The sequence below is a fragment of the Caloenas nicobarica genome, chromosome 1 (genome assembly GCF_036013445.1).
Source record: "Caloenas nicobarica isolate bCalNic1 chromosome 1, bCalNic1.hap1, whole genome shotgun sequence".
NCBI lineage: Eukaryota > Metazoa > Chordata > Aves > Columbiformes > Columbidae > Caloenas > Caloenas nicobarica.
This window is the reverse complement of record NC_088245.1, coordinates 123,888,474-123,912,804: the sequence shown is the minus strand read 5'-3', so window position 1 is coordinate 123,912,804 and position 24,331 is coordinate 123,888,474. Positions and strand designations below refer to the sequence as shown.

Here is a 24,331-nt window from a genome sequence, read left to right as displayed (position 1 = left end):
ACCTGGGGATCTGCATAAAGTCCTGTGGGAGAGAGAAAGACTTCAGGAACAAGGGTTGAATGCATTTCTTTTTTTCTTGCAGAGGAGTGTTTAAAGCAGGTAGAGCATTGGTAGAGCGGCAGGGCATAAGGGTTTCGTGTTGCGGGAAGAGAACAGCATGGCTCATGTGTGACTGTGCCATCACGGGCAGTCTGTACCGGGAGGGTTGGAATGGCTGTCCCATCGTGTGTGTACCTGGGCATTCTTGCCTCCCTTGGGGACCATCACGTACAAACTATCTGGAGTTCCTTTGGAACTGACCGGGCACCTGTTCAGAATAAGGAATAAGCTCAGGCCAGCCAACACTGTGTTAAAAAAAAAAATCAAGCAGAGTAACCCAGGAAGGGCTTGTATGTGGTAAGCACCAACAAGCTGTAAATGATACCTGCCAGCTGAATGGCAATTCTGCTTAAGCGCTGAGGGGGGGTGGGAGTTTGGGAATATGTGTAAACACTTCTGCACAGCCAATTCATCCCCAACAGCTGGTAACTTGTAGCAGGATGCAAAACAGCTCCTAGCATCCACATAGGCTTTGATGCGTAAGTAAGGCACAGTACCTGTAGGGAACTACCTAGAACTTGCATCTGCTTAAGATGAGGAACGCCCACAGCACTACCGGTGCTGGCTGTGCTGCAAGTCACGATGGCAAGTGCTGGGAAAAGTTTTCAGTTAGAAATACCTGCACCTTGGGTCCATTTCACCAACGTTGGCATCACTCTTGTGCAAGCAGAGCAAAAGCAAACGACCCTGCTTGTTGGTGGGGAAAGGCATGGCTGGGGTTCCCAGGTGAGATGCTGAGGCCCCTCTTGATGGGTCGGAGCTGGTATTTCATAGACAGATGTTTCATTAAAATTTTTTCATCTCGAGATCTGCCTTCTTCCCTGCTGCCCCTTCCCCCTGAGCCACGGCATGGTGGCTCTGCACTCTCATCCCCTCCCTCTTTTTTAAAAGCAGACAGGGCCAATTGACGAGGGCTTCAAAACCCTGGGCAGAAACTCAGCGCGAGCCTGCTCTCCTTAAAGCGAGCCCGCGTGTTGGGTGTTCTGGGGTACACGTGTGAGAGAAGGGGGTACCCCTGGAGGGATGCGTCTGTGCTGTGGAGGAAAGAAATACTGTTGAAACAAGCCTGATATACCACCAAGCTCTCCAAATGCCCTGTGTTGGGGGATGCAGTGGTTGTAGGCTTCCAGCACAGCCGCGGCTGGACGCCAGTGTCGGATGTGCTGCTGACAGAAGGGATCTGTGTGGCTGACCTTGATGGCTGCCTGAGAGTACAATGCCAAGGGCGCGCACCGAGCACCACCACTGGGAAATGTTTGCCCAGAAGCTCCCTGGCCAGGAGCACCCAGACACCAAGGCCAGCCGTCTTCCAGCCGCGCTGTTTCACCTCCATCCCGCCAACCCCTCGGTGGCTTTGGGTGGGTCACGGCCACCTGCACCTGCCTCGGTGGGTGAGGGGCTCTGAGGTGCCCCGAGATGCGGAAGGTTCTGGAAGAGCACGGGGAGCCCCACACGTGCGCAGCCCCACCGCACATCACACACCCTCAGCTCGGCCTCCGGCACACGGGTGCTCCCGCCCCTGCCGTGCCGCCCGCTGCGTGGGGACGGCGGCCCCGCGGCCGTGGGCGCCGGCGGCCGGGAGCCAGGCGCAGAGGCCCCCAGCGCGGCCAGCACTGTCCTTCCCCCCCCCGCCCCGCCATGTGCGGTCTCGAGCGTGTGTGTGCACGGAGGCGGGCAGCGAGGGGGCGGACACAGTGGAAATTTCCACTCCCTGCAGCAGCCGCAGCCGCCGCGGCGGCGAGAAGGCGGGCACAGGCCCCGAGCCGCCCCGGGGGGAGGCGGTGCCCGCGCCGCGGCTCGGCCCGCCCGGCCCGGGCCCGCTCCCCGGCGGCGGGTGTCCCCGTCCCACCTCCCCGCCTTTCCCCCCCACCCCGCCCCGGACCGGGGCAGCCCGCGGGCGGCCGCAGCCCCCCAGCGGGCGGGCGTGTGCGCGGCGGAGGCGGCGCTTGGCGCGGGCAGGGGGCGGCGCGGCGGAGCCTGCGCAGCCGCCGGCGCCCTTTAAGCCGCGCAGCCCGCCCGCCCGCCTGGGTGTCTGTGCAGCCTGGGAGCCGCGCGGGCAGGAGCCGCCGCCAGCGCCGCCGGGGACGCGCCTTCCTCCTCCGGTCACCCCCATCTCCGGCATCGCCGCCGCCCCCTCCTCCCCACCTTCTGCCCTGCCGTATCCCCACTCCTCCCGCCACAGTCAGCTCTAAGATGCCCCGCTATGAACTGGCTTTGATCCTGAAAGCCATGCAGAGGGTGAGTGAGGGAGGGGAGACGGGAGGGAGGGAGCGAGCCAGGTGGGACCCGACAGCCCCCCAGCCCCCGCTGTCCCCTCAGTGCCTCCTCTCACCGCCGCTGCACGTCCCGGCGGGGCGGGGGGCGGCCCGTCCGGCCCCCGTCCCCGGGGCGAGCCCTGCCCTTCCCGCCCTCCCCTCCGCGCTCCGGAGCGGAGTTGCGCAGCGTGCTTCATGCTCCTGGCTTTTCTCTTCCTTCTCTCCCCTTCCTCTTTTTTTTTTTTTTTTTCTTTTCTTTTCTTCCCCCCCCCTGCACCTTTGGAGAGTTTGCTTAGCTGCTGCCCTAGAGCCGCAGTTCCTTTCTCTCCCCCCCTCCCCTTTGGTCCGCAGGTAAGCAGATCCCACAGTTAGCGAGATAGATCAATTTCTCCTTCTCTTACCCTGCCCCCTCAGCTCTGCCTTGTGCAAGTGAACTTAGCCCTTCCCTTGCCCCTATGTGTTGGTGCCAGCACGTCCCCCCCTTTCCTCTGCAGCACCAGCGCTTTCCACTGCCGTGTGCTTCACCCCTCACCACCCCCCTCCTTCCCGGAACCTGCGATGTCTTTGCTGGGCACCTTGTGAGATGTCAGCAGCCCCACGCCAGGTCCCCTTGCTTCTGGGAGGCCTTGCAGTGAGCCTTGGTGAGGGAAAGCAAGGACTCACTCCAACAAGCTTCCCCTCGGTGGGCTGCAAGCTCCCTGCTTCTCCAGCCCGCTTCTCTACCAGGGAAGTCTTAAGAATGTCTTTTTTTTTTTTTTCTTTTTTTCCTGCCGTTGCTGACACCAGTTGAGCTTTGCTGATACAGCTGGCTGTATCACCCACAAGAAGGGTTACTAGCTGTTGCCGCTGTCTTTGGCGGCGTGATGATAAGCCATGATGTGAGAGCGTGAGGTTATATGATGCTCTTTCTGGTTTAGAAGAGCTGAATCAGTGCGGGGGGGGTGCGTGCACTTGTGCCTAAAAATAATAATAAAATAGAGACATTTCTGTGTAGATGGGAACCTTTATTTGGAAAATAATAGCTGATACTGGCTGTTCTCTAGTACCTTCTATAGCCTTTGTTTATCTGCTACTTTCCAGCTTAATATGCAGTGCTGGTGTTGGAATGTAGCGGCACTTCTGCTAGGCTGTAACCCTTATGATCTGACCCAGTGTGGACACGCTTGCTCTTGTATTTAACCTTCATTTAAATGAACATGTGTATTTGTCATAGAATAGCTGGAAGCTAGAGAGCATTGCTGTGTTTCTTTTGTAGTTACGGGAGCACGTCTTCATGTATTACATGTGCTACATATACTAGTACATTTCCATTCATTTTACATGTAGCATCCACATGTCAGGGTTGGTGCTTTTTTTTTTTTTTAACTTGCCTGAACTGCAGAAGCTGTAGTAGACTTCTCAGGTGAGTCCTCTAGTGGAGAAATACAGCAACTGGGAAAAAAATCTGGTGACTGCTGCACCACCTCACAGCAGCATTCACGCTGACAAAACACAGCTGCTTCTGGTGGACTTGGGTTGTCAACATGTGTGGGTGGCTTTTTTTGTTTGTTTGTTTTTTTTCCCTCCCTCTCACCCCCCTCTCCCTCTGTGTATAAGCTGTAGGTAAGGTGATGGTAAGGTGTTTTTTGTATACATGCTGTTAATGTGGGAGATGCGTTATACCGTGCAGGCACTATAAATGCAGAGCAGGACAGAAAATGTAGCAAATCTGACTTAATACTGAGACACAGATATACTACTCTGAAAAGGTGCCATGGAGCGCTGTTCTGGTGGAAGGGGTCTTTGGTTCAGAGGATTTGAGCACAGGGACACAGGGATAAGCTGTTAGCTGTAAGATGCTTCTAATGAGCATCGATGCAACCTTTTCCTCTTTGAAGTTTGACTCTTTAGTATATTCTTTACTGATAGATGTATCTTAAGGTGTTTTTAGCTCTATGATTATGTTAAAACACTTATGTCTTGGTTCAGGTGTACTGCTGTTTCTAACCTTATTGCAACTCTAAAATTTAGAGAGTCCATCTCTAGATGCTGTGTTAGTGTGGTGGGTTTTTTTTGTTTCTGTTGCTGTTGACAATATACCAGATCTAGGTGTTTTTTTGTGTTCCAGTATCTTGCTACTGCTGCCTTTCTTGTGTAATGAGAACACTTGAATTAAAAAAAAAAAAAAAAAATTTGTAGTGGTTATATGCTCACATGATGCTACTGAATCCTGGCAAAGGGGTTGCTCTGAGCACCCCTATAGTAGTATGTAATCACAACCATAATGCTAACTTAAATTATTCAAAACATGAAAACCTGCGTATGGGGCTAATAAAACAGCCTGAAATTATGGAGTTACTAAATAACTCCTTCCTGTAGAAGCTGGAGAGATCATATATAGTCTGGAATAAATTACATTACTTCTTAACACTAGTGTATCCTCATGGAGCTACCTTGGGCAGGTGTTCACTGTCTTGCCATGTCAGTTCCTCTGTGTGGTGGCTGTGTGCTCCGGTGCCTACTTTTAGTCTGAGGCTTGAGCAAGTGTTGACTCTTCTCTTGGTGTCCGGGGCATCCTTCCTCATCTCTGACAGCTCCCCTGCCTTAAAAAAAAAAAAAAAAAAAAAAAAAGCCCCTGCTGCCTGCCTTCCTTGTGCTTTAGGGCTGGTGTTAACTCCTGCGAGCTCCCTGGCAGCTTGAGCACAAACCTTCTCGGAGCTACGGTCTAGTAGACTTTCACAGCTCTCTTCAGAGGCAAACTTCGTGATTCTGTGGCATTTCCCCCACCCACAGTTGTTTTTTATAGTTACCTTGGCATTTTCATAGATCTGGGCTGAATAAATACCTCAGATTCATTTTTGTTGCTTTAAACTCTGCTCCCTGGCACTGCTTGTGTTCAAGTTGGGGATCCCTCCTCATTATTTTCTTGCATGTGGCTTCTGTTGTGAACCATGGAGTCTGTTGTGCAGCTGGTCCCCTCCCTGCCCAGCTGGCCTGGATGTGGTTGTAGGGAGAGCATGACCCTTCAGTCCCACCTGGTGCTCCCATGTCCCCTTGATTCTTGGCAGACCTCCTCAGAGCCTCTGCAGCTTTCCTTTTGTGTATAAAAATGTTACACTCAAGAGCTTGGAGGGGCGTAAGAAGGGGGAAACTTTTATTCTTGAACATTGTCACCAGTTGTCTGCACGTACTTTTCACAAAAGCTTGTGACTTAATTCTGAAGTCAAAGCTGAGCAGCCATTTTCTGTCCTGTTTTGTAGGTAGGGTATGATCAGGTAATTGACTCGCACTAGAAATACTGTATTTGTAAATTGCTTGTGGACAGATGCCTTGATCAGCAGAGACCACAGTCAGTGACTCTCAGGAAAACAATAAAAAATGCTAAAAGCACCCCCAAAATAAAAAACCCCAACACCTTACTTCTCTACAGTATCACTGTATTTGAAGAGTAGCTGCAGTGACGGACTTGGATTGTGTTACTCTGTGTGTCAGTAAATGAAGGAGATGCTTTGGGAAAAGAAAGGTGTGACGCCAGTGAAGTGACTGGAACTTCAGGTGGAAATAATGAATTTTGTCGCCATGTGTGGCTTTCTGCACTCCAACGTGCGAATGAGAAATAGCACAGGGAGTTTGATGGCAGACCTGTTATCAGTAGCATACAGATGTGTATAAACAACATGTTGCCGACCTTCAAGAGCCCGAGTCAAAGTCTACAGTTGTGGTGAAGGTAGAGGTGCAAAATGAAGACACAGCTGTTCATGCTCTAAACTTACTATTTACAGCAAAAGATGAACTTCTAATTATTTCTAACTTTCTCCCAGGAGACTCATCTTCGGCTTTCAGCAGCGGGATTATGGCAGAGCAGGACCTTCGGCAGGAAGGGGTAGTGACCCGCTAGTGAATTAGCAGGAGCTGTTGCTTGCTGGAGAAAGGAGAGCTCTTCAGGGAGGCTTCCCCTTCCTACCCTCCTGGTCCTGCCAAAACTCCCTTGAGAGCCCGGGGAAGGAAGTTTGGGGGGGATGGGGTGGAAGGGGAAGGAAGAGCTGGAAATGGCTTCCTATTGCTCTGATGCTGTTTTGCAGACTGACCACAGGGCGGCAATGCGAGACACCCTCCAAGGAAAACTGGCAGCCTAGGGGACCTAGGACAGACAGACAGAGGAGGTGGTTGGTGTTCCCATGCTGTTCTTGCTGCTGCTCGACTCTTGTGAGCTGGGACATCGGTCTTCAGCAAAACAACTTTGCAACTGGAACTGGAGTGAATGGACAGTCTGAAAATACTTAATATTGGAGTATTTCACTAAAAATAAGGAAGTTTGTCAGTATTTTTAGTGGCGTACTCTTCTCTCACTTCGCCTGTAACAGGGACAAATACATAGTATGTGATATAGCCTAACACCTAATTACCTTGCTTCAGCAAATACCTGGACTGGGAGACTCATCCACCCACCTCCTAATACTACACTGAATTTGGGCTCTCAGTTTGACTTGCATGTTCACACAATGAAACTTATCTTCAGCATCTGTTTGTTGCCTTTGGAGTGGGTTGCTGCATTTCAAAAATTCCCCACCTGCTGTGGAGATTGTGAGCTATTTTAGAAAGCCAAAGTAATGGGCAGTAGTGTTGCTTGACATTTTGACTATTACACTTGATTGCTGTATAGGCAGCTGCAGCAATTGGGCTTTTGGTATCTTAGTTGCTAGGAAGAAGGAGGGGAGAATGCAGAGGGCAATAAGCAGGCAGATACTGGTTTTGTTTTCTTTCTGGTGAACCTACCTGTTCTTACGGTTGAATTGTACATATTCACTGTCCTCCCCTCACACCTTAGCAGGTTAAAATTACACAAAAGTTTTCCTCTGTTTCCTTTGACTTTCTTAAGCTGAAACAGGCTCCACTTCACACTATAATGCCTAGCAGGGTAAGGACTTTTGTATTAGGATAGTGCTGGAAAGAAGACCAAAGAATTGGAACTAGAAGACAAGATTGGAAAACCACAGGATCTAGCATTCACTGTCCTGTAGGAGTCTGTGTTTTGTTTTCTGCCTTAAGCATTTCTGTAAGAATAACTGCATTTTGAAATGTATGATACAGATAGCATTTGAGAATGATACCTTCTTGGCTAATGTTTGCCACTTTTCAGTCTTAAGACTTGAGAGTGGTCCTCTTCTAAGTTTCTGCCAAGTGTGGGATGTGTGTCTGGCTTGGGTAGGGCGGGAGGTAGAGAATTATTGTTTTTTACAAAATAGTTTAAGCCTTTTTATAGCAGTTAGGTAGGTGAATTTGGCAAAGTTGTCCGAAGTGACTACTAAGTTGATGGCCGGAATAAGGGACTCAAAAGCCTCTTGGTTTGTACAGGCTTCTGCAGCGTATTGAGTGATGTGCTTGAGTGAGCGTATGTAATGGGGTGAACTGGTTAACTGAGCCACTCTGGTTCCCTCAGGTGTAGAGCCACAGGACTGTGGGCAGGCTCTGGTGTCCATGCTGGGACTGACAGACTTCAGTGTAATTTGGCTAGCTCCTCTTCAGTGGGCAGGAATTGTGGCTTAACCGTTAAGATACAACTTCTCCTCTTTGCACCCTTTAGCTACTTAGTAATGTGCTCTTCTGTCCTTGCTGTGTATCTCTCCTTGTTCCTTTGCTGTGTGTATATATACATGTGGATGCATCATGTATATGTACAGAAAGATGCTTGTAAACATCAGCATGAGAGCAGATTGTCCTTTGAAAAAGAAAGGAGAACCTGTTGTGATAAAATAGTGTTATTGTTCTCCATTGTTGTAAAAACCCTCAAAAGTGACCGACTCTTTTAAAGATGTCTGTTATATCACTTAGAATAAGCTGTTAAATTAATTCAAGTATGAATGTGTATATATGTTTTCTCTTTTTCTAATACATCATACCATAATTTGTAATGATGGAAATTCTTGCTTTCTTTGCATATTCTTCTAATACATACGTATTCTTCTGATACATACAAACCATAATTTGTGATGATGGAAATTCTTGCTTTCTGTGCATGTTCTTTCTGAAGCAGATTTCTTCAATTCACTTGTTCCAGAGCTGTAACACTGGCAATTTCCACCCCAAAATTATATTGGTGGTGGTTGATTATTGATCAAGTAACTTACCTTGTTTTTTGGAAGACTCCAGCTGGAGCAGGCTGCTAATTCTTTGAGCTACAGCTGCCCAGACCCCCTCTTCTACAAGTCTGTGACATTATAGGAGTTGCTTATGCAGAAGCAGTTGCTCGATAGAGCTGCATATACCAGCTTCTGAGCCGCTTATCTGAGGGGCAGCAGGAACCACTGGGCACCAGGTTGTTCCCTGTCAAAGCTGCCTGCCCAGTGGACTAGCAGGAATATCTCTGGTATGCATTCTGCAGAAGAGTTGATAAGAAGGTAAAAAGGAGGACAGATGGGCAAAATTTAACTAGTTACGTAGAAGTGTGACAGGAAAGATGGGAAGTAAAAAAATAAGGAAAATAAGGCAAGTGAAGGACCTGTACTATGGGGTCACTGGTGCTGGAAATGAGATACTGCAGAAATGCATTGCTCCTGGTGGGATGAAGGGAGGGAAACAAGAAGATGGTGTAAAGGAAGGGTCATGATCTCTATAAATATGAATGTGAAGAACTACATAGGAACTATTTTTCAGCTATTTCTCTCATCTTTTTTGATTCTGGTTTGTCCACTTGCAAGCCAGTCTTTCTGCTTCAGTTATGCAAACATCCAAGGAACAGGAGTTAAAAACAAAGGTGCGTACAGAGCATGGATACAGGAAGGGAATGGGTTCAGTGGAATTGATGTGTTTGAGGCTATTAAAAAAAGAAATTGAGGTCTGGTAGCATTTAATACAGGTAATCACAAAGCTTGATGTAGAATAGCACTAGTTGTTTTATAACTATGATAACTTTAAGACTTCTTTCCCCAAGAAGGATCAGAAATCTCACAAGAGCACCCAGCAGACTGGGAAGCTTGGAGGTCGTCAAACTTCAGTTCTAGGTTTGTGTGCCCTGGAGACTTCTATCTCAGCTTTCAGTAAAACTTGTGATGCTTTATGTTACTGGAAAGACTGTGGGCAGCCATAAATGTGATGGGAACTTGGAGAAGTTCTAAATAAGCTTAGTGAGTCTGTTGTGGTGTGTTGTTTTTTTTCTTTTTTTTTTCCCTCTAGAAATTCTAGGAAGAATTTCTTCCTAGTATTTTGCCCAGTTGCATGATAACTGACACACTGCTCCTTTCTTGTTCCCCAAGTAACTCTTGAAATCTATGCTCTCCTAGCCAAGATCTTCTTCAAATGGGGTGAACCAGCACATTTTTCTAGGCTAGCAGTATGCCAGTTACATCAGTTACTGATGAATGGTGATAACCACCAACTGGATCACAGCTTTGTACCTTGCAGCTAAAGAAAAGCGTCATCTTCAGTAGTGGTAGAGATTTTACAACGCTTTTCTGATGGGGCGTTTCTAATAGGGCGATAACATTTGTCCATCCAGAAAACTTGATTGTGTGGTCTCAAATCCTCTGCAGAAATCAATTACGTACATGTTTATGCTTTTTTTTTACCCGTTCTCTTGCTGCTGTTCTTAGTGACTAAATACTTCATCAAACTAATTTTTACTGCCACTGGCAGGTACTATCTACCTAAATGTTTGTGCTTCTGAACTTTAGGTTGTGACAAGAAGGAATTGTAATCTTGAGGCTTAGTGTCCCTCTGCAGCTTCCAACTTAGTATGTCAGCTGGTGTCTTGACACACTTACCTGGCAGGGAGAATTCTGCCTGATGCCAGAATCTTCTATTTTTTGCCATCTCCTGGAGGAGAAACCCTGTCCTACCTCCATTAAAATGGCTTGCTTTCCTTCTTTGCCCTGTTGTGCTCTTTACTTAGTTGCTGGTGGCCACGTGCCTTCTTAGTACCCTCCTTCCTCTTCTACTTCCAGTTCCTCTGTAGAGGGAAGACTGTCACCTGTCTGCAGTTGCAAAGAAAAGCACGGTTTCCTTGCTGTGGGATGGAGCTGCCTATTGTGACAACCTGCCTTTGATCATTTGAACCTCTGGTAGTTATCTGCTTGAGTTACAGCAGGGGTATGAATGATTTTGTTTGCAAGGGAAGAGTGGCCCAGTTCCTCAGAGGTGCAGAGCAGCAGCTGTGCTTGCTGCTCCCTTTGGAGAGCCCAGATAGCATCTGTCATCCATGTAAACATAAGCCAATTCTTTTGACTGGTAAGGAGAAAAGAAATTACTACCAACACATTTTCTTTAAACGAATACTCAGCTTAACTTAAGCTGACAGACTAGTCTTTCTCAAGGCTGGAGTAAGATGGCTACAGTATGTCTAGGCAGGCATAGAGAAGACAGTCCTTTCTGGTATCTGTTTTAACAGATAAAAGAACTTTCTGCCTCCTTCTGTCTTCCTCTTCCTCCTCTTATGTGTTTAGAGTTTTCAAAAGAAGCAAATAATTCACTATTCCTGATAGACTGCTGAGGACTGACTCATGGGGAAAGAAACCATCTGAATGTGAATGCCACAGGCCAGGCAGTGGCATGAATTGGCTTGCTGAGGCACTGATACTGGTGCAGGTTTCAGAAAACAAGCCACCTTTCTCTTGCTTTGCAGTTCAACAGTACTGTACTTGTGTTTACAGAGTGCTGAATGAGCACTACAATAAAGCTGCAACTTCTTTTGCCCACCCCCCTTGTTTTTTTTCCTTCCTCCTTAGTTGGTGACTTGGTGGGAGACCTAAATAAGTATATACGCTTGGGTTGTGGGGAAGAATGGTTAAAACCAAAAACAACTAAAGTGATCTACTACTCTAACACTGTCAGTCGCAGTGCCCTTCAGCTTCTGTTGGCCTTAGGGTACTCCGGTTACTACTTCTGTAATAGTCACACTAGCATTACATTTGTGACTGGCAAATGCAGCGTAGTTCTCTTTCTTCTGCTGAACTGCATGCTGTGAGGTTACTTATTTCTTCTCATGTCTCCTTCAGAAGTCTTGTAGAAAAGAATCAAGAAGACTGTATTACAGAGCAAACTTCTTTTTCCGATGCTGCAATAAAATGAAGACCAGAACTGGAGTGATTCCTGAAACCTCAGGCAAAAAAAAAAAAAGCATTATGTGTTCATAACAACTCTTTTGAGTGACTGACTTGAACCTTGCACCTCAAATTGTCATGTTGTGTGTTGTTTTTTTTTTTTTTTATGACAGTGGTGATTTGTAGAGTTGCCTCTGCGGCACCTGTGTTCTCCAAGGCCAGCAGAAGTGTCAATGCTGTACCACTTTGGGGAAGCAGAGCACGTGTGGCAAACAGGTTAGTCAGGTCACTGCTGGTTCACGTAACTTGTAAATGTGGCACTCTTCTACTCCAGCCTGTTGAGCTGTTGAGAATGCCAGTCCAGACCTTAACTCAAGTTATTTATTAGAATGCTACAGGTCAACTTCTGTCTCCGAGCTTTCCTGCTTCTTGCAACATACCCTGTTTGTCTCAGGTGGGATTCCTGCCCGGCTTCTCTGCCCCATCTCCTGGTTTTCAAGAAAAAGTCCTGAAACTGCAGTCTGGGATGTTTAGGGGTCTGTGGAACAGCTGGCAAGGATAGTCCCTGCCTTCCCAAGGGCATGTACTCCAGAAGGATAAGTTGATATGTATCAGTTATTCCACAAAGAATATTTGTGCTCTTTTTTTTTTTGTGTGTGTTCTAGAGTGCTGCAATAAATGGAACGAAGCTTTTTCCTTTTTTTTTTTTAATTTCCTGAGATAGGCTACCTCAGACAACCTTGGGCTTACTGTGGAGCAGAGGACAGGTAGGAACTCGCTTGTGTGTCTGTAGCAGTGTGAGTAGGCCAGCCAACACACTCGAGAGATTGGATGTTGTACAGGCCTGCTTAGGGCACGAGACTGTTCTTTTTTTTGTCAGGGAGAGAGATTGTCACGATTCTCCATATTCATGTTGAGCCTGGCAATCTGGGTACATTTCTTTCATGCAAATGAGTTGTTCAGCAGGTAAAACGCTGGTGGTTTGAATTAACATACACCTGCTTGAAGAAGGTGGGAGCGGAGGAGAAAAACATTGCGTCTAAGAAAGAACCTCCAAACTACTTTGAAGTCTATCAACAAAGCTAAGTATGTATATAATTTGCTAACAAATTATAGCAGTGGATACTCCTGTGTGATACATAGGCATCTGCATCCTCAAATTAACCCTTAAAGCGTTGGCTGTTGGGACTGACTCTTTAACTGCAAGAGAAAAGGAAAGTCAACTGAGAGACTTCCCTTCTGCTGAGAAGAGCAATAGACTGAGCAGAAAACAAATAGTTGCTTTAGGGCTGGAGCGGTTTGATTCTGGCATATTTAAAGACCAGTCTTATTAGAAAAGCACTGTGGAGAAAGTTTTTCCTTTAAAACAATCATACAAATTTCTCCTAAAAGTCCCACCCTAAATCTGCTTTGCATTGTCTAATATCTCTTCAGGGAATTGCTTGAGACTTTTTTTTTTCCTTAAAGGACAGGCTGCCCATTGGAGAGACATATGCATTGTTTCACCAAAGCTGTAGCCTTCTGTCTTCAGACAAGAGGGAAGTACATTGTTTTGTGTCTTCGATATGATCCAGCCAGAAAACAGCCTTAGGGAAAAAAATTCACAGTCCTTGGCAGCAGCACTGTCTTTCCGTCTTTTTCTTCTGTCAGTGCCACAATGTACGCTGCTCTAATGACTTGAGATTAAACTCGCATGAGGTGTCTCAAAAGTCCTTCTTAAGACTTGAGGTCATAACTTGCTGAAAGTTCAGAGCGACAAGTCTCATTTTTGTAACGAAAAAAGAGTTTCAGAGTTATTTTAGAATTAGGTCTGATAAGAAACTGGTACAAGAAGCTACTTTAGTACAGCAATTTAGTGACAGTGCAGCAGATTTGTAGTGGCTACTGAAAACTTTCCATGTTCCTGCTCAAGCAAGCTGAACCCTGCAAAGTTCAGATGTTGATGGCAAAGGTGATGGTTGAGGTCTCTGTAGACTGTTTATTTCAAATACATGATCTGGCTTTACCTTCCAGTGGAAAACGCTCAAGAAACTTCAAATGTTAGTTTGGTTAGAATGAGCCCATTATAGTTTGGCAAGTATCCTAATTGAGAAATGTCATAATTCGAGGGCAGCTGCATCTTCTACGCTTCTCAGAGGAGTTGAACATGCTTGTAATAGTTGTATTAGGAGCTGGGTATCTCATGTATCAAATAGACAGAGGTTTAACAAATAATTTTGTGCAAATTACTGTATGTAGTTTTGCAAGGTCATTGATTAACCTACAGGGAAGATGGTGGGAAGTGAACCAAGGTTCAACTCTGTCTTCAGTAACAGAGTAGGACAATAGAAGAGGGAAGGTATTGGTTATTACTATTTGTTTGGCTTGCCCATCTAATTTTCTGTGTAGTAGTTTTTCTTCTATTCACTGTGTCCAAGTAAAATCTCTTCTTCCTGTTCCCTGAAAATATTTATAGTTTTGGTATAAACACTATAAAGTAATTGCATTTAAAAATTTAGCTGAATGTGGTGAAAGACACAACACTATTGAAGTGTTACTCAAAAATGCTTAAAACTAAGAATGGTACATTATACTTGTATCTGGTGGTGTCATATAATCTGAAGTGTTTATAGTTTTCTGTTGGATTAAACTAATATACCATTTAACTCCTGCCACATCTGCGGGTAGGGATAAATGTGGATTCTTCTATGGAAGAATTTAAAATACATCTGTGGTTTGAGGCTTATGAGCATGGTAAATTTAGCACAGTACTGTAATCAGTCCATTTTGTGCCATGTCTCCGTAGTCTCATTATTGGCTATAACTCCAGTAGAATGAATATCTATTCTCATGCGGGTTTGTGGTGGTGGTGGGGAACCCTTATCTTTTTTGATTCTGAACTACTCTTGAAAAACAGCCAGCTCATACAAATAACATGATTGTGAATTTCTCCGTAAGGCTGAAGTTGTGGTTTGCTGTTAGCTATTTTTAAAATATATCTGCCTTAATGAGAAGCACACATTCTTTTATCAGTACTGTTGCTGCCTTTAGTGCTGCACAAAGTAAGGCAGAGAGGGGAGTGCGTGAATTTTCAACCTTAATTATAGTTTTTATTAGGGTCTGAGAATTTGTAATGTTTTACTTTTTTTTTAACAAAATGAATATGCTACAGGGATGCTAAACAGGAAACCACCCAAATATTAAAATATGTTACTGGGTGTTTGCATTAATCTTAGATGGAACTAGGGAAATGGGAGCTTCAGCATAGTGCCAGAGCGCTTCGGCAAATGAAGTCGAAGGGGGAATGCCTGAAGTTGAGACTTGTAAGACTTCTAAGGCTCATACCTTATTGTCAGAAAAACAGTGATTTGTTTGTTTGTGCCTGCATTACGTTTACTGGTGGGTGGGAAAAAGGAATGGAGTCAGACTCTGTTCCTTACTGTTCTGCAATAATCTTCAGTACTCAAGATTTATGTTTTGATCTTTAAACTAAACTGGATCTTAGCTGTGGTCTTCTCTTCCCTTGCTCTGCCCATCTGTTACAGGAAGTAGAAGAATGTTATGTCCAGCACTCTTTAAACCCATTAACTGGTTTTGGATAGGTATAGGTAAATGGTACCTCCCGAGGCATAAATACGAGCTAGGAGCATCCTGTCTCCATGGCAGAGGTAGGAACCAATGTGCAGTTCTTCAGTGCCCTTTCCTTTCCCACCTGCCTGGTTGTCTGCCAGCAAGCCTCTTTTTATTATCCCCTTCTGTCCACTTTGAGCACTTCAGTCCTGCTTGCCTAGATGACTACCTGTTTCCTGACGTGCTTGGTAGATTTGGGTGTGACTGGGGGTTCGGGAACAGAGCAGCAGGGTATGCTCTGCCTCAAAACCTTCCACCTCTGATGTTAGTGGTCCTCTTCATGCTTGGATGCAAACGGGCAGTGCAGGGAACGGCACTTCCTGGCATACCAGCAACTGTGACTGCTGCCAAAATCCACCCGATTCTCCCTCCTGTGCCCAAAAATCCTGAAACCACATGGGTGTGGGTATCTAAAGACACATGGTAGACAGAAATACCCTGGAGTTGGATGTCAGGTGTAGTTTTGCTTTTATCACTGGCTTGAATGGGAGGTTTTTTCACTTAGATTACATGGGATATGTATGAAGAGCTTTTGGAGTGAAATGTTACCCTGTGATTGTCTGTACCCCAGACAGGTGCAAATTTGTCTAGAACCTAAGGAATAACCTTGATTCTTCAGCTGATCTTAAATTTGTGTTGTTTTTTTGACAGCATTGTGACTTCACTTTGATTTTTAGCTTTAGCAGCCAGCTGGTGTCTGAAGTGCGTGCACGTGATGCCAGGACCTATCAAGACTGGTGGGGTGCAGTGCTAGAGCAATACAGGAACTGACTAGCCAGGTTAATGCTCCTTAGGGGTCATTTGTTGTTTTTGCCTTTTTTTTTTTTTCCTCTCCATAAGGTTGCTTGAAAGACGAAGGCCTGTTTAGTGTTTTGAGAAGTAGACTTGTGAGATTCTGAAGTAAAGAAAACTAAAATGTGTTTCTGTTCCTTGCCTTGTTCTGGGGAATTTGGATCATTTTAATACTCCAGAATTGCTTTGTCCCTTACGGTACTTGTAAACATTAAAGTTGACTTGAAAAAGGCATTACTACTTAGTTCTACATATATTTAATTGTGTGTATTATGGATTGCATAAATACAGCAAGAAATATAAGGGGGAAAAAATCTGTGGTGTACAGTCATTGTTTTACTAGACTTCAATTTTTTTTTTCTCATTACTTCATGAAATTCCTCTCTAATTCAATCTTTGTCTTTTGTCTTTGCTGCCTTGCAGGGTTGGTACAGTAGGCCTCACTAAACTTAGCTGCAACTAAGAATTTCTCCTACATCAACTGAGTTAAGGCTGATGCTCTTGTGGAATGTGGATTAAAAGTGCGTGCTAAGTTCCAAATTTCCATTTGAGAAGCGGAGAAAGTAAATGTACCACAACCACCAGCATCAGGACAGCAAACCAAGGGACAAAGAATTTGATCCACAGTGTTGATATATGTTAACTGGTTCACGTGTTGCTTAAAAGACGTTGGCTGGGGGGCGAGAAGTGGACGGCAGCTGTGCGAAGTCATTTTGTTTACAAAAATGAGGGCTTCTTTGGAAACAGCAGACATTGCCATTGTGGCACTGTACTTCGTGCTTGTAATGTGCATAGGTTTTTTTGCCATGTGGAAATACAATCGGAGCACCGTAAGCGGCTACTTTTTGGCAGGGCGTTCTATGACCTGGGTAGCTATTGGTGCATCTTTATTTGTGAGCAATATTGGAAGTGAACATTTCATTGGGCTCGCAGGATCTGGAGCGGCAAGTGGATTTGCAGTAGGTGCATGGGAATTCAACGCCTTAATGCTTTTGCAGCTTTTGGGATGGGTCTTCGTCCCAGTCTACATCCGGTCAGGAGTATACACCATGCCTGAATACTTGTCCAAGCGTTTTGGAGGGCATAGAATTCAAATATATTTTGCAGCGTTGTCTCTAATTCTTTATATCTTCACGAAACTCTCAGTTGACTTGTATTCAGGGGCACTTTTTATTCAAGAATCACTAGGTTGGAACCTCTATTTGTCGGTTATCCTCCTTATTGGAATGACTGCACTGTTGACTGTGACTGGAGGTCTTGTGGCTGTCATCTACACAGACACCCTTCAAGCACTGCTTATGATTATTGGTGCCCTCACACTTATGATCATAAGTATTACGGAGATTGGTGGGTTTGAAGAAGTTAAAAGAAAGTACATGTTAGCGTCGCCAAATATTACGGCTATCTTGTTAACCTACAACATTTCCAATACCAGTTCCTGCAATGTCAACCCAAAGCCTGATGCTCTTAAAATGTTGCGTGAGCCAACAGATGAAGATATTCCCTGGCCTGGATTTCTGTTGGGACAGACTCCAGCTTCTGTCTGGTACTGGTGTGCCGATCAAGTCATAGTTCAGAGAGTTTTAGCTGCAAAAAACATTGCTCATGCCAAAGGATCCACTCTGATGGCAGGCTTCTTAAAGTTGCTGCCGATGTTTATTATAGTTGTCCCAGGGATGATTTCACGAATACTGTTTGCAGATGATATCGCCTGCATTAATCCGGAGCACTGTTTCCAAGTCTGCGGGAGCAGAGCTGGATGCTCTAACATTGCCTACCCACGTTTGGTGATGAAACTGGTGCCGGTTGGTCTGCGGGGACTGATGATGGCTGTGATGATCGCTGCACTGATGAGTGACTTGGACTCGATATTCAACAGTGCCAGCACCATCTTCACACTTGACGTCTACAAACTCATTCGGAAGAGCGCGACGTCTAGAGAACTGATGATTGTAGGAAGAGTCTTTGTTGCGTTCATGGTAGTTATAAGCATTGCCTGGGTCCCGATAATTGTAGAAATGCAAGGTGGTCAGATGTACCTTTATATTCAAGAGGTAGCGGACTATTTGACCCCACCGGTGGCTGCTCTATTTCTTATGGGTATCTTTTGGAAGCGTTGCAACGAGCAGGGTGCTTTCTATGGTGGAATGGCCGGGTTTGTTCTTGGAGCGATACGGTTGATACTGGCGTTTATCTATCGTGCTCCGGAGTGTAACCAGCCGGATACTAGGCCAAGCTTTATCAAAAACATCCACTACATGTATGTTGCGACAGCTCTGTTCTGGATCACTGGCATTGTGACCTTTGTGGTGAGCCTCCTCACGCCTCCACCTACCAAGGAACAGGTTCGGACAACCACTTTCTGGGCCGTGAAAAACAGGAATGTAAAGGAGAGTGCCGCAAAGGGGGAGCTCTACAAAGTGCAAGAAAAGAGCATCCTCAAGTGCAATGAAAACACTAACCATATCATTCCAAATGGCAAATCGGAAGAAAATCTTAAAAATATTAAGCCGGAGGATATTAATCTTCTGGTTACTTGCAGAGATGACAGCAACCCGGTGATTTCTGTGAGTCACTCTGAAGTTGAGACACCAGTTGATTGTTATTCGAATGGACAAGTGGCTTTGATGGGGGAGAAAAAGCATGAGGAAGAGACGGATGATAGAGAGAGACATTTGAAATTCATAGATTGGTTCTGTGGCTTTAAGAGTAAAACCATGAACAAGAGAGCTGTTCGGGAGATGGAGGAAGAGACTGTTTGTTTACAAATGCTGGAAGAGACTCCAAAAGTTAAACTATTACTAAATACTGGACTGGTCTGCGTCTGTTCGCTTGGAATATTCATGTTTGTCTATTTCTCTTTGTGAGTGAATAGTGAACTTTTAAGGGTATGGCTAAACATACAGAAGTTGATACAGGTCTCTGGAGATTTTGTTTGTTTTATTGTTTTTATTTTTTCTTTTCAAATAACATAACTGCAACCAGGCATTGTTTACGCTATAATTGTAAGATCAACTCAACTTTAGCCTATTTAGAGACCATTTGAGACATGTCGTCCTATCTCTGCTGAAGGCAGAATGTGTCATGTGGTGTTGTCTTTTTTCCCTTTTTGTATTTTTTTTTTCCCCCCTGTTTGCAGCCCTAACCCTTTGTTTTTCCATGTATATGTGTATAAATATACCAAAGGCAGGCAGGTGGCTGTGTTTGAAGTCAGGCAGTAACAGAACTCAGTCAGCATTAGAGTGACGGTAACACATAATCATTTACTGATGTGTAAAATCTAAGCGATTAAAGCTCTGTCAAAAGACCTTTTCTTTTAAGTGTAAGGCTGTGATGCACATCATTGTGTAGTCATTCTTTGTAACATAGCTGTATTACCTTGGCCAACTTAGCACTTTTAAATTTTGCTCCCTGCTTCTCTTTTTTTTTTTGGTTTCTCATTTCTCTTATGGCAACAACAGGATGATATTTTGTCACATCTTGTAGCACTTAAAACACGATAGCTGTTAGCAGCTTTCTGTCTACTCTCTCTAAGAAAATGTTTGTCTTTTTGATTGTATCCACTGTAAATTCCATTACTGAAAAGTTGCTCTATTTAAAAAAAAAACCAAACCAAACCAAAACCAACAAAACAACCAAGAAACAAAAAACAAAAAAAACCCACCCCAACCTGGAGATGACAAACTGGCAAGGGAGGAGAGGGGAAGAGGAAAAAAAAAAACCCCACAACCCCATACTCTTTGTCTTTTAGTATATTTAAATAAAAGAGTATACGTATTCAGCTGCTTCAGTCCTCAAACATTTAGGACATTAGAGTTAGCCTCTCTTTAGAGAAAAATCTGTACATAGGTTCTACCACATGGGAAGAAAAATGTGAGATTTTTGCATGCCTTTGGTTTGGTAAGCACACTGAAAAACATCTGTTTTTTTCCTCTGCTGTGTACATCTTGAAGGAAATACTCTGCAGCCCTACCAGTGCTGCGTACTGAGTCTGTAAGGGAAGAAAAAGAAGTGAGAAGACAAGAGAAAGGGGAATTGGGGGAAAGAGGTGGAAGTGGTCCTTATTCTCCAGAGTCCTTTTGCCTTATACCTTCTCCCACTTCCCCTTTCACCCTGTCAAACTTTTTTTTTTTTTTCTTAAGGAATGACTCCTGAGGGATTCCGTGTCAGGAGAGGTAGCGTGTGCCATCCTAATCTGTGTCGGCAATTGAGGTCTCTCCTTACAATTCTTCAAAAAAAAAGTGAAACTTTTCCCAGGCAATCACAGACTGTCTCGATGCTGAGGTTTTTTCCTCCCGAAGGACGGATGCCCGAGGCAGTGATGGACAGTTTCCAGGTGTGGAGGACATGTCTGTGCAGCAGGTTGGTGGAGCTCAGCAGTCCAAAAGGTTGCAGAGCTCGGTCTGCTTCACCCTTGGTAAAAGAGAAGAACGTGTTGCCATCCTGGGTGCTCTTGCCCTTATGCTAAACCAAGTCAGGGCCTGTTTTTGGATGCAGAGGCCAGCTGATGGCATGTGACTGCCCTAGTGGTATTGAACTCCCTTACCCTTCAGGACAGAGTGGTCGTATCCAGGCTTCCTGTGAAAATAATTCTTCCGGTTGTCTTTGCTCCCAAGCTTGTCTCAGGACTTGTTTGGAAGAGCTTGAACTAGCTAGGCCAAAAATGGTGTGAGGGATCATGCTGTGACAGTTCAACAGCATCGATTCAAGGGTCCAGAAATATTTCCGTGGCACATAAACAGGAACCAATCCCTACAGGTGAAATAGTTCTGTTAATCTTGCCTTTGCTGCTGGGAGTTTGCTTCCCAGTACAGTGGTGCTGTGAGCTGCAGGCTGTCCATACAGCTTTTAGTAGTATGTAAAATGCATATTTTCAGATAAAATTACTAACTTACGTTTTTGTTGGGTGTTTTGTTTTTGGTTTTAAGTCAGTTGAATCCCATTAATTCTGAGACTTTTAAACAGAGGCTGAGACGTCCACTTTGTTTAGTTGCTGCTGCTGGAAAGCAGGCTACTCGAACTGGAAATACAGTAAGAAGTGTAGGTGCAGTGTTGCAATATATGTAGAAGAGGAGAGTTGCTGTACTTGAGTCTTGATGTTAATACCAATGTGACAAGACACACTTTCTTACGGTTTATGTGACTGGCTTTGCTCAGAAAAATATTTGAAGTCCTTTTTAATGGTAAAATCATGGTGTGTGAAGTATCTTAATAGTATCTCAAATTAATTCTTTAGGAAGAGTAGTACAATAAGAAAGATGTAAATCGTACTTCATTGTTTCTATACAGAATAAAGTAATCTAGGGCAACATTTCATCTTAGTGGGCTGAAAAGTAACAACTTGTTAGAGGGTAAGGACAAGTCTCAGTCCATCAAATACCTTCTTGAAAAAGCTGAGACCTGGCTAGTAAGCCTAATTTGGCACAGGGAAAGAGAGACTGATGTACCAGGCAGTGTCCCTTAGTAACGTGGCATGTCTCTTTCTATCCAGGGCTGGTACTTGGGTTTTCCAGACCAGTCCTCTTTGCTCTTAGTATTAACAAATGTGTTGCCACCTGACCTGTGAAGCCAGGTTAGCTCAGGGACCCTTCTGCTTGGCTGCCATTGCTTCATCTGTGCTCACTTGCTTCCCATGGTGCCTCATGCGGTTATGAAGCTGAAGGCATGGCTTTTATTGCCACCTGAGGAGTGATTTGCTTATAATGGCTTTTCCCACCTTGTTATTCCTCCTCTCTTCCTCCCCAAGTAATCTGCTATTTAAAGAGAATGCTGTAAAGAGTTAATACACAGGATGTCTGTGTCCTGTGCAGTGTAACTGCAGTCAGGTCCATGGTGAAATTATCCTTTGATTGTGGTAGGGAGTCATTATCCTTTGCAAATGTACCGTGCAGCCTTTGACTGTTGAATATGAGATAATCCCTTCTCCCAGTTGAAGTATTTTCACTAAACTAACAAGTTGCCACATAAATCACTGTGGTAATTGGCAGTCAGTCAGGATCTTAATGAAGTAATACTTTGCATCCCCCCATCTTTAGACCTGTTATTGTGAAGGAGATTTTAAACAAATTATTTCTTCAGTGCTTTTCCTCTTAAGTTGTTTAAAAATGTTTCTATGCTACTCTCTGCCTAATGCCGGCCTCTTCAGTCATATTCTGTTTTCATGTCTTAGAGGCCATAGAACTGGCTAATGTTCTTTCGTGTGTGTATAACCACTTAATAAAAGGCCTTTATTTGAAAAAAGAAAAAAAAAAAAATTGTAAGGCTTCAAGCAAACTGTCTGTTAGTGAGCAAGTACCTTGCCCTGTGTTGCGGACCTAAGTATAAGAAGTTTCTTGAGGGTTTTTTTTTTTATAGCGTAAACATGCCTTTGCTATTTTCTGATCATGATCTACATGGGAGGTGTTAACCCAGGTTAATATGTTTTGGTTTAAACACCAACTTTTTGGTGCAGTAAAAACTACAAAAGTGTCTCCCATAATGGACAACCACTTCCATAAATTTTGATTCCTGGCCTCTTCCTCGGTGGGACTTGACTAGTCATGCAGGGGTAGATCCAGGAGGACACGTGCTTCTGTCTTGCAGCAATTGGTTTATTTATTGCCTTGAGCTTAGAATGACAGTCTCGAAAAAATTATTTTTATTTTGGAATGACACCTTTTTGTTGTTATTTCCCTTAACTTATTTTTCTGTTAGGGTATTTGAATTTTCTCCCAGAAATTTGTTAAAGCCTTTTATTTAAAAAAAAAAAAAAAAAAAGAAAAAAAAAACCCAAAAAACAACAGGCTTCTTGAGGGCTTAATAGTATATTCTGGGAGTTTGTTCTTATTTAATTTTTTTTAATGATTTGATGCTATTCTCTGACAAAGTTTTTATGTTCATTTGTTTTTGTTATTTTTCCTGTTGGCTTTTACTAATAGCTGAAAGGAAATGGTGAGAGATTGTAAGAAATTAAAATGGCCTTCAATATACCGCTTGTGTATTTTCTACATCTCCGCTTCTGTGTTCCCCTTCCCACCCTAATCCCAGAAGGGCCAGCATGAGACTTCTGATGCAAGTCATGAGAGTCCTGTAACTGAGGAGTGAAAAGGATTTCCCCCGAGGTTACAGTGAAGTGGGCAGAGCCATCCAAGGATCTCTGCACAAACGCTTAAAGCAGAAGATGGTTACAACTTTAAAACGTACAGCTTTATTTTTTTTATATATATATATTTTTTTAAATCCTAAGATAAAGGAGGTGTTGGGAGATGCTCCCTTTCAGAGAACAGGATACATGGGAGAAGTTAGAGTTGCTAAGCTCTAGCTTTCTTGAGGAAATCTTTGGATTTAGCATGTATAGCGAAGCAAAAATACTCATCTGTTAATTTGGTATTCTGTGTGTTCTGTGCCCTTAAATGTAATTGTTTTGAAAATAAAACTAACCTTGTTATGTGATGTTAAAAAGCTGACTTGTGTGCAATGTTTTAATTTTTTTTAAGAAAATGTTTGTATATAATTAAATGGTTTAATGTGCTTTAACTGGCCTAAGGTAAAGAGTAGTCCTAGAATGTAAACATATATAATTAGGATTTCTGATTTCACTGTGAGATCTCTGAACTCTCTTGTTTTGCAAAGTGGTTTGTTTTGTTTACAAAACACTTTCTATTATTTCTTTCATGGTGTTGGTTTAAAGGCGTTTGCTTCACTTCTGTTCTAATATTGAATTCATGGTATAGTGACATCTGGTGACACTTAGCATTATCAGTTTCACTGTGTAAAGTCAGACACTTTGAGCAAAAATGGTAATGATATGACAATTCTCTGTGTCTATGAATACACGTTTTTAAATGAGGTGGTTATAAAAATAGTTGCTGTGCAAAATGTTAGTAGTCTTCTTCAAGAAGAAAGCAAATTTTCTAATATCACTAGAACAGTCTCTTCATTCATCTTATTTTTAAAGCACAGTGTCAAAAGTGATGCTGCTTTACCTTGTATCTCTGATATAATGTTTTTTTAGATATCTGTGAAGTATTTTTGGTTTTTTGTTGCTGTTGTATTTTTCTGCGGATTTTATATAAAATACCAGTTAATGAACTGCCTTTTTGTTTTTTTAACTGTTAAACTAAAATACATTTCAGACCAAAACCAAATGATATCATATAGCATTTGAAACCTGCCTTTTTCCTTGTCCCTTTATTTTTTTTTAATTTTTTTTTAAATAAGGCAAATGGGCATGTAGATAAGATCACTGTAATGGATCCAGGTCTCTTTTGGTAAAGTGTTATTTAAAGGTCTGTTAAGATCTTATAAGACAATATACTGAAAAATATTGTAGTAGGAATATAGATTTAGAAGTGTTAATGAGATTAATACAGCTTAATTATATTGTAAGTTGCTACTGTCCATAATGACAAGCTTTTTGTCATAGAAACGATGTATGATAAATTAATTTTGGTCTAGTGTATAGAATTATCATATTGCTATAAATCTTTGAAGTAAATCTGATGAAAAATTTTCATAGTTAGCATTGCTGGCCCTGTGTATACTGTTCTTTGTATACTGTATGCATATTATTTTGCCTACTGC

At 43.6% G+C, this 24,331-nt stretch overlaps 2 protein-coding genes across 2 annotated transcripts in view; both read left to right on the top strand.

The window, feature by feature from the left end:
- Window positions 1-1,515: 1,515 nt before the first annotated feature.
- MRPS6 (mitochondrial ribosomal protein S6) overlaps window positions 1,516-24,331 on the top strand; it is a 47,293-nt gene continuing 24,477 nt past the window's right edge. The window contains exon 1 of the mRNA XM_065640910.1: window positions 1,516-2,337. Within this exon, the coding sequence (XP_065496982.1) occupies window positions 1,516-2,337 (822 nt within the window). The remainder of the gene's footprint in view (window positions 2,338-24,331) is intronic.
- On the top strand, window positions 2,268-22,539 carry SLC5A3 (solute carrier family 5 member 3). The gene is made up of 2 exons (XM_065633669.1): window positions 2,268-2,337; window positions 16,193-22,539. Exon 2 carries the CDS (start codon window positions 16,495-16,497, stop codon window positions 18,634-18,636), a length of 2,142 nt encoding a protein of 713 aa, XP_065489741.1. The 5' UTR covers window positions 2,268-2,337; window positions 16,193-16,494; the 3' UTR covers window positions 18,637-22,539.

Excerpts from the sequence above, each read along its gene's own strand:
- SLC5A3 (XM_065633669.1), top strand. The coding sequence starts at position 16,495 with ATGAGGGCTTCTTTGGAAACAGCAGACATTGCCATTGTGGCACTGTAC.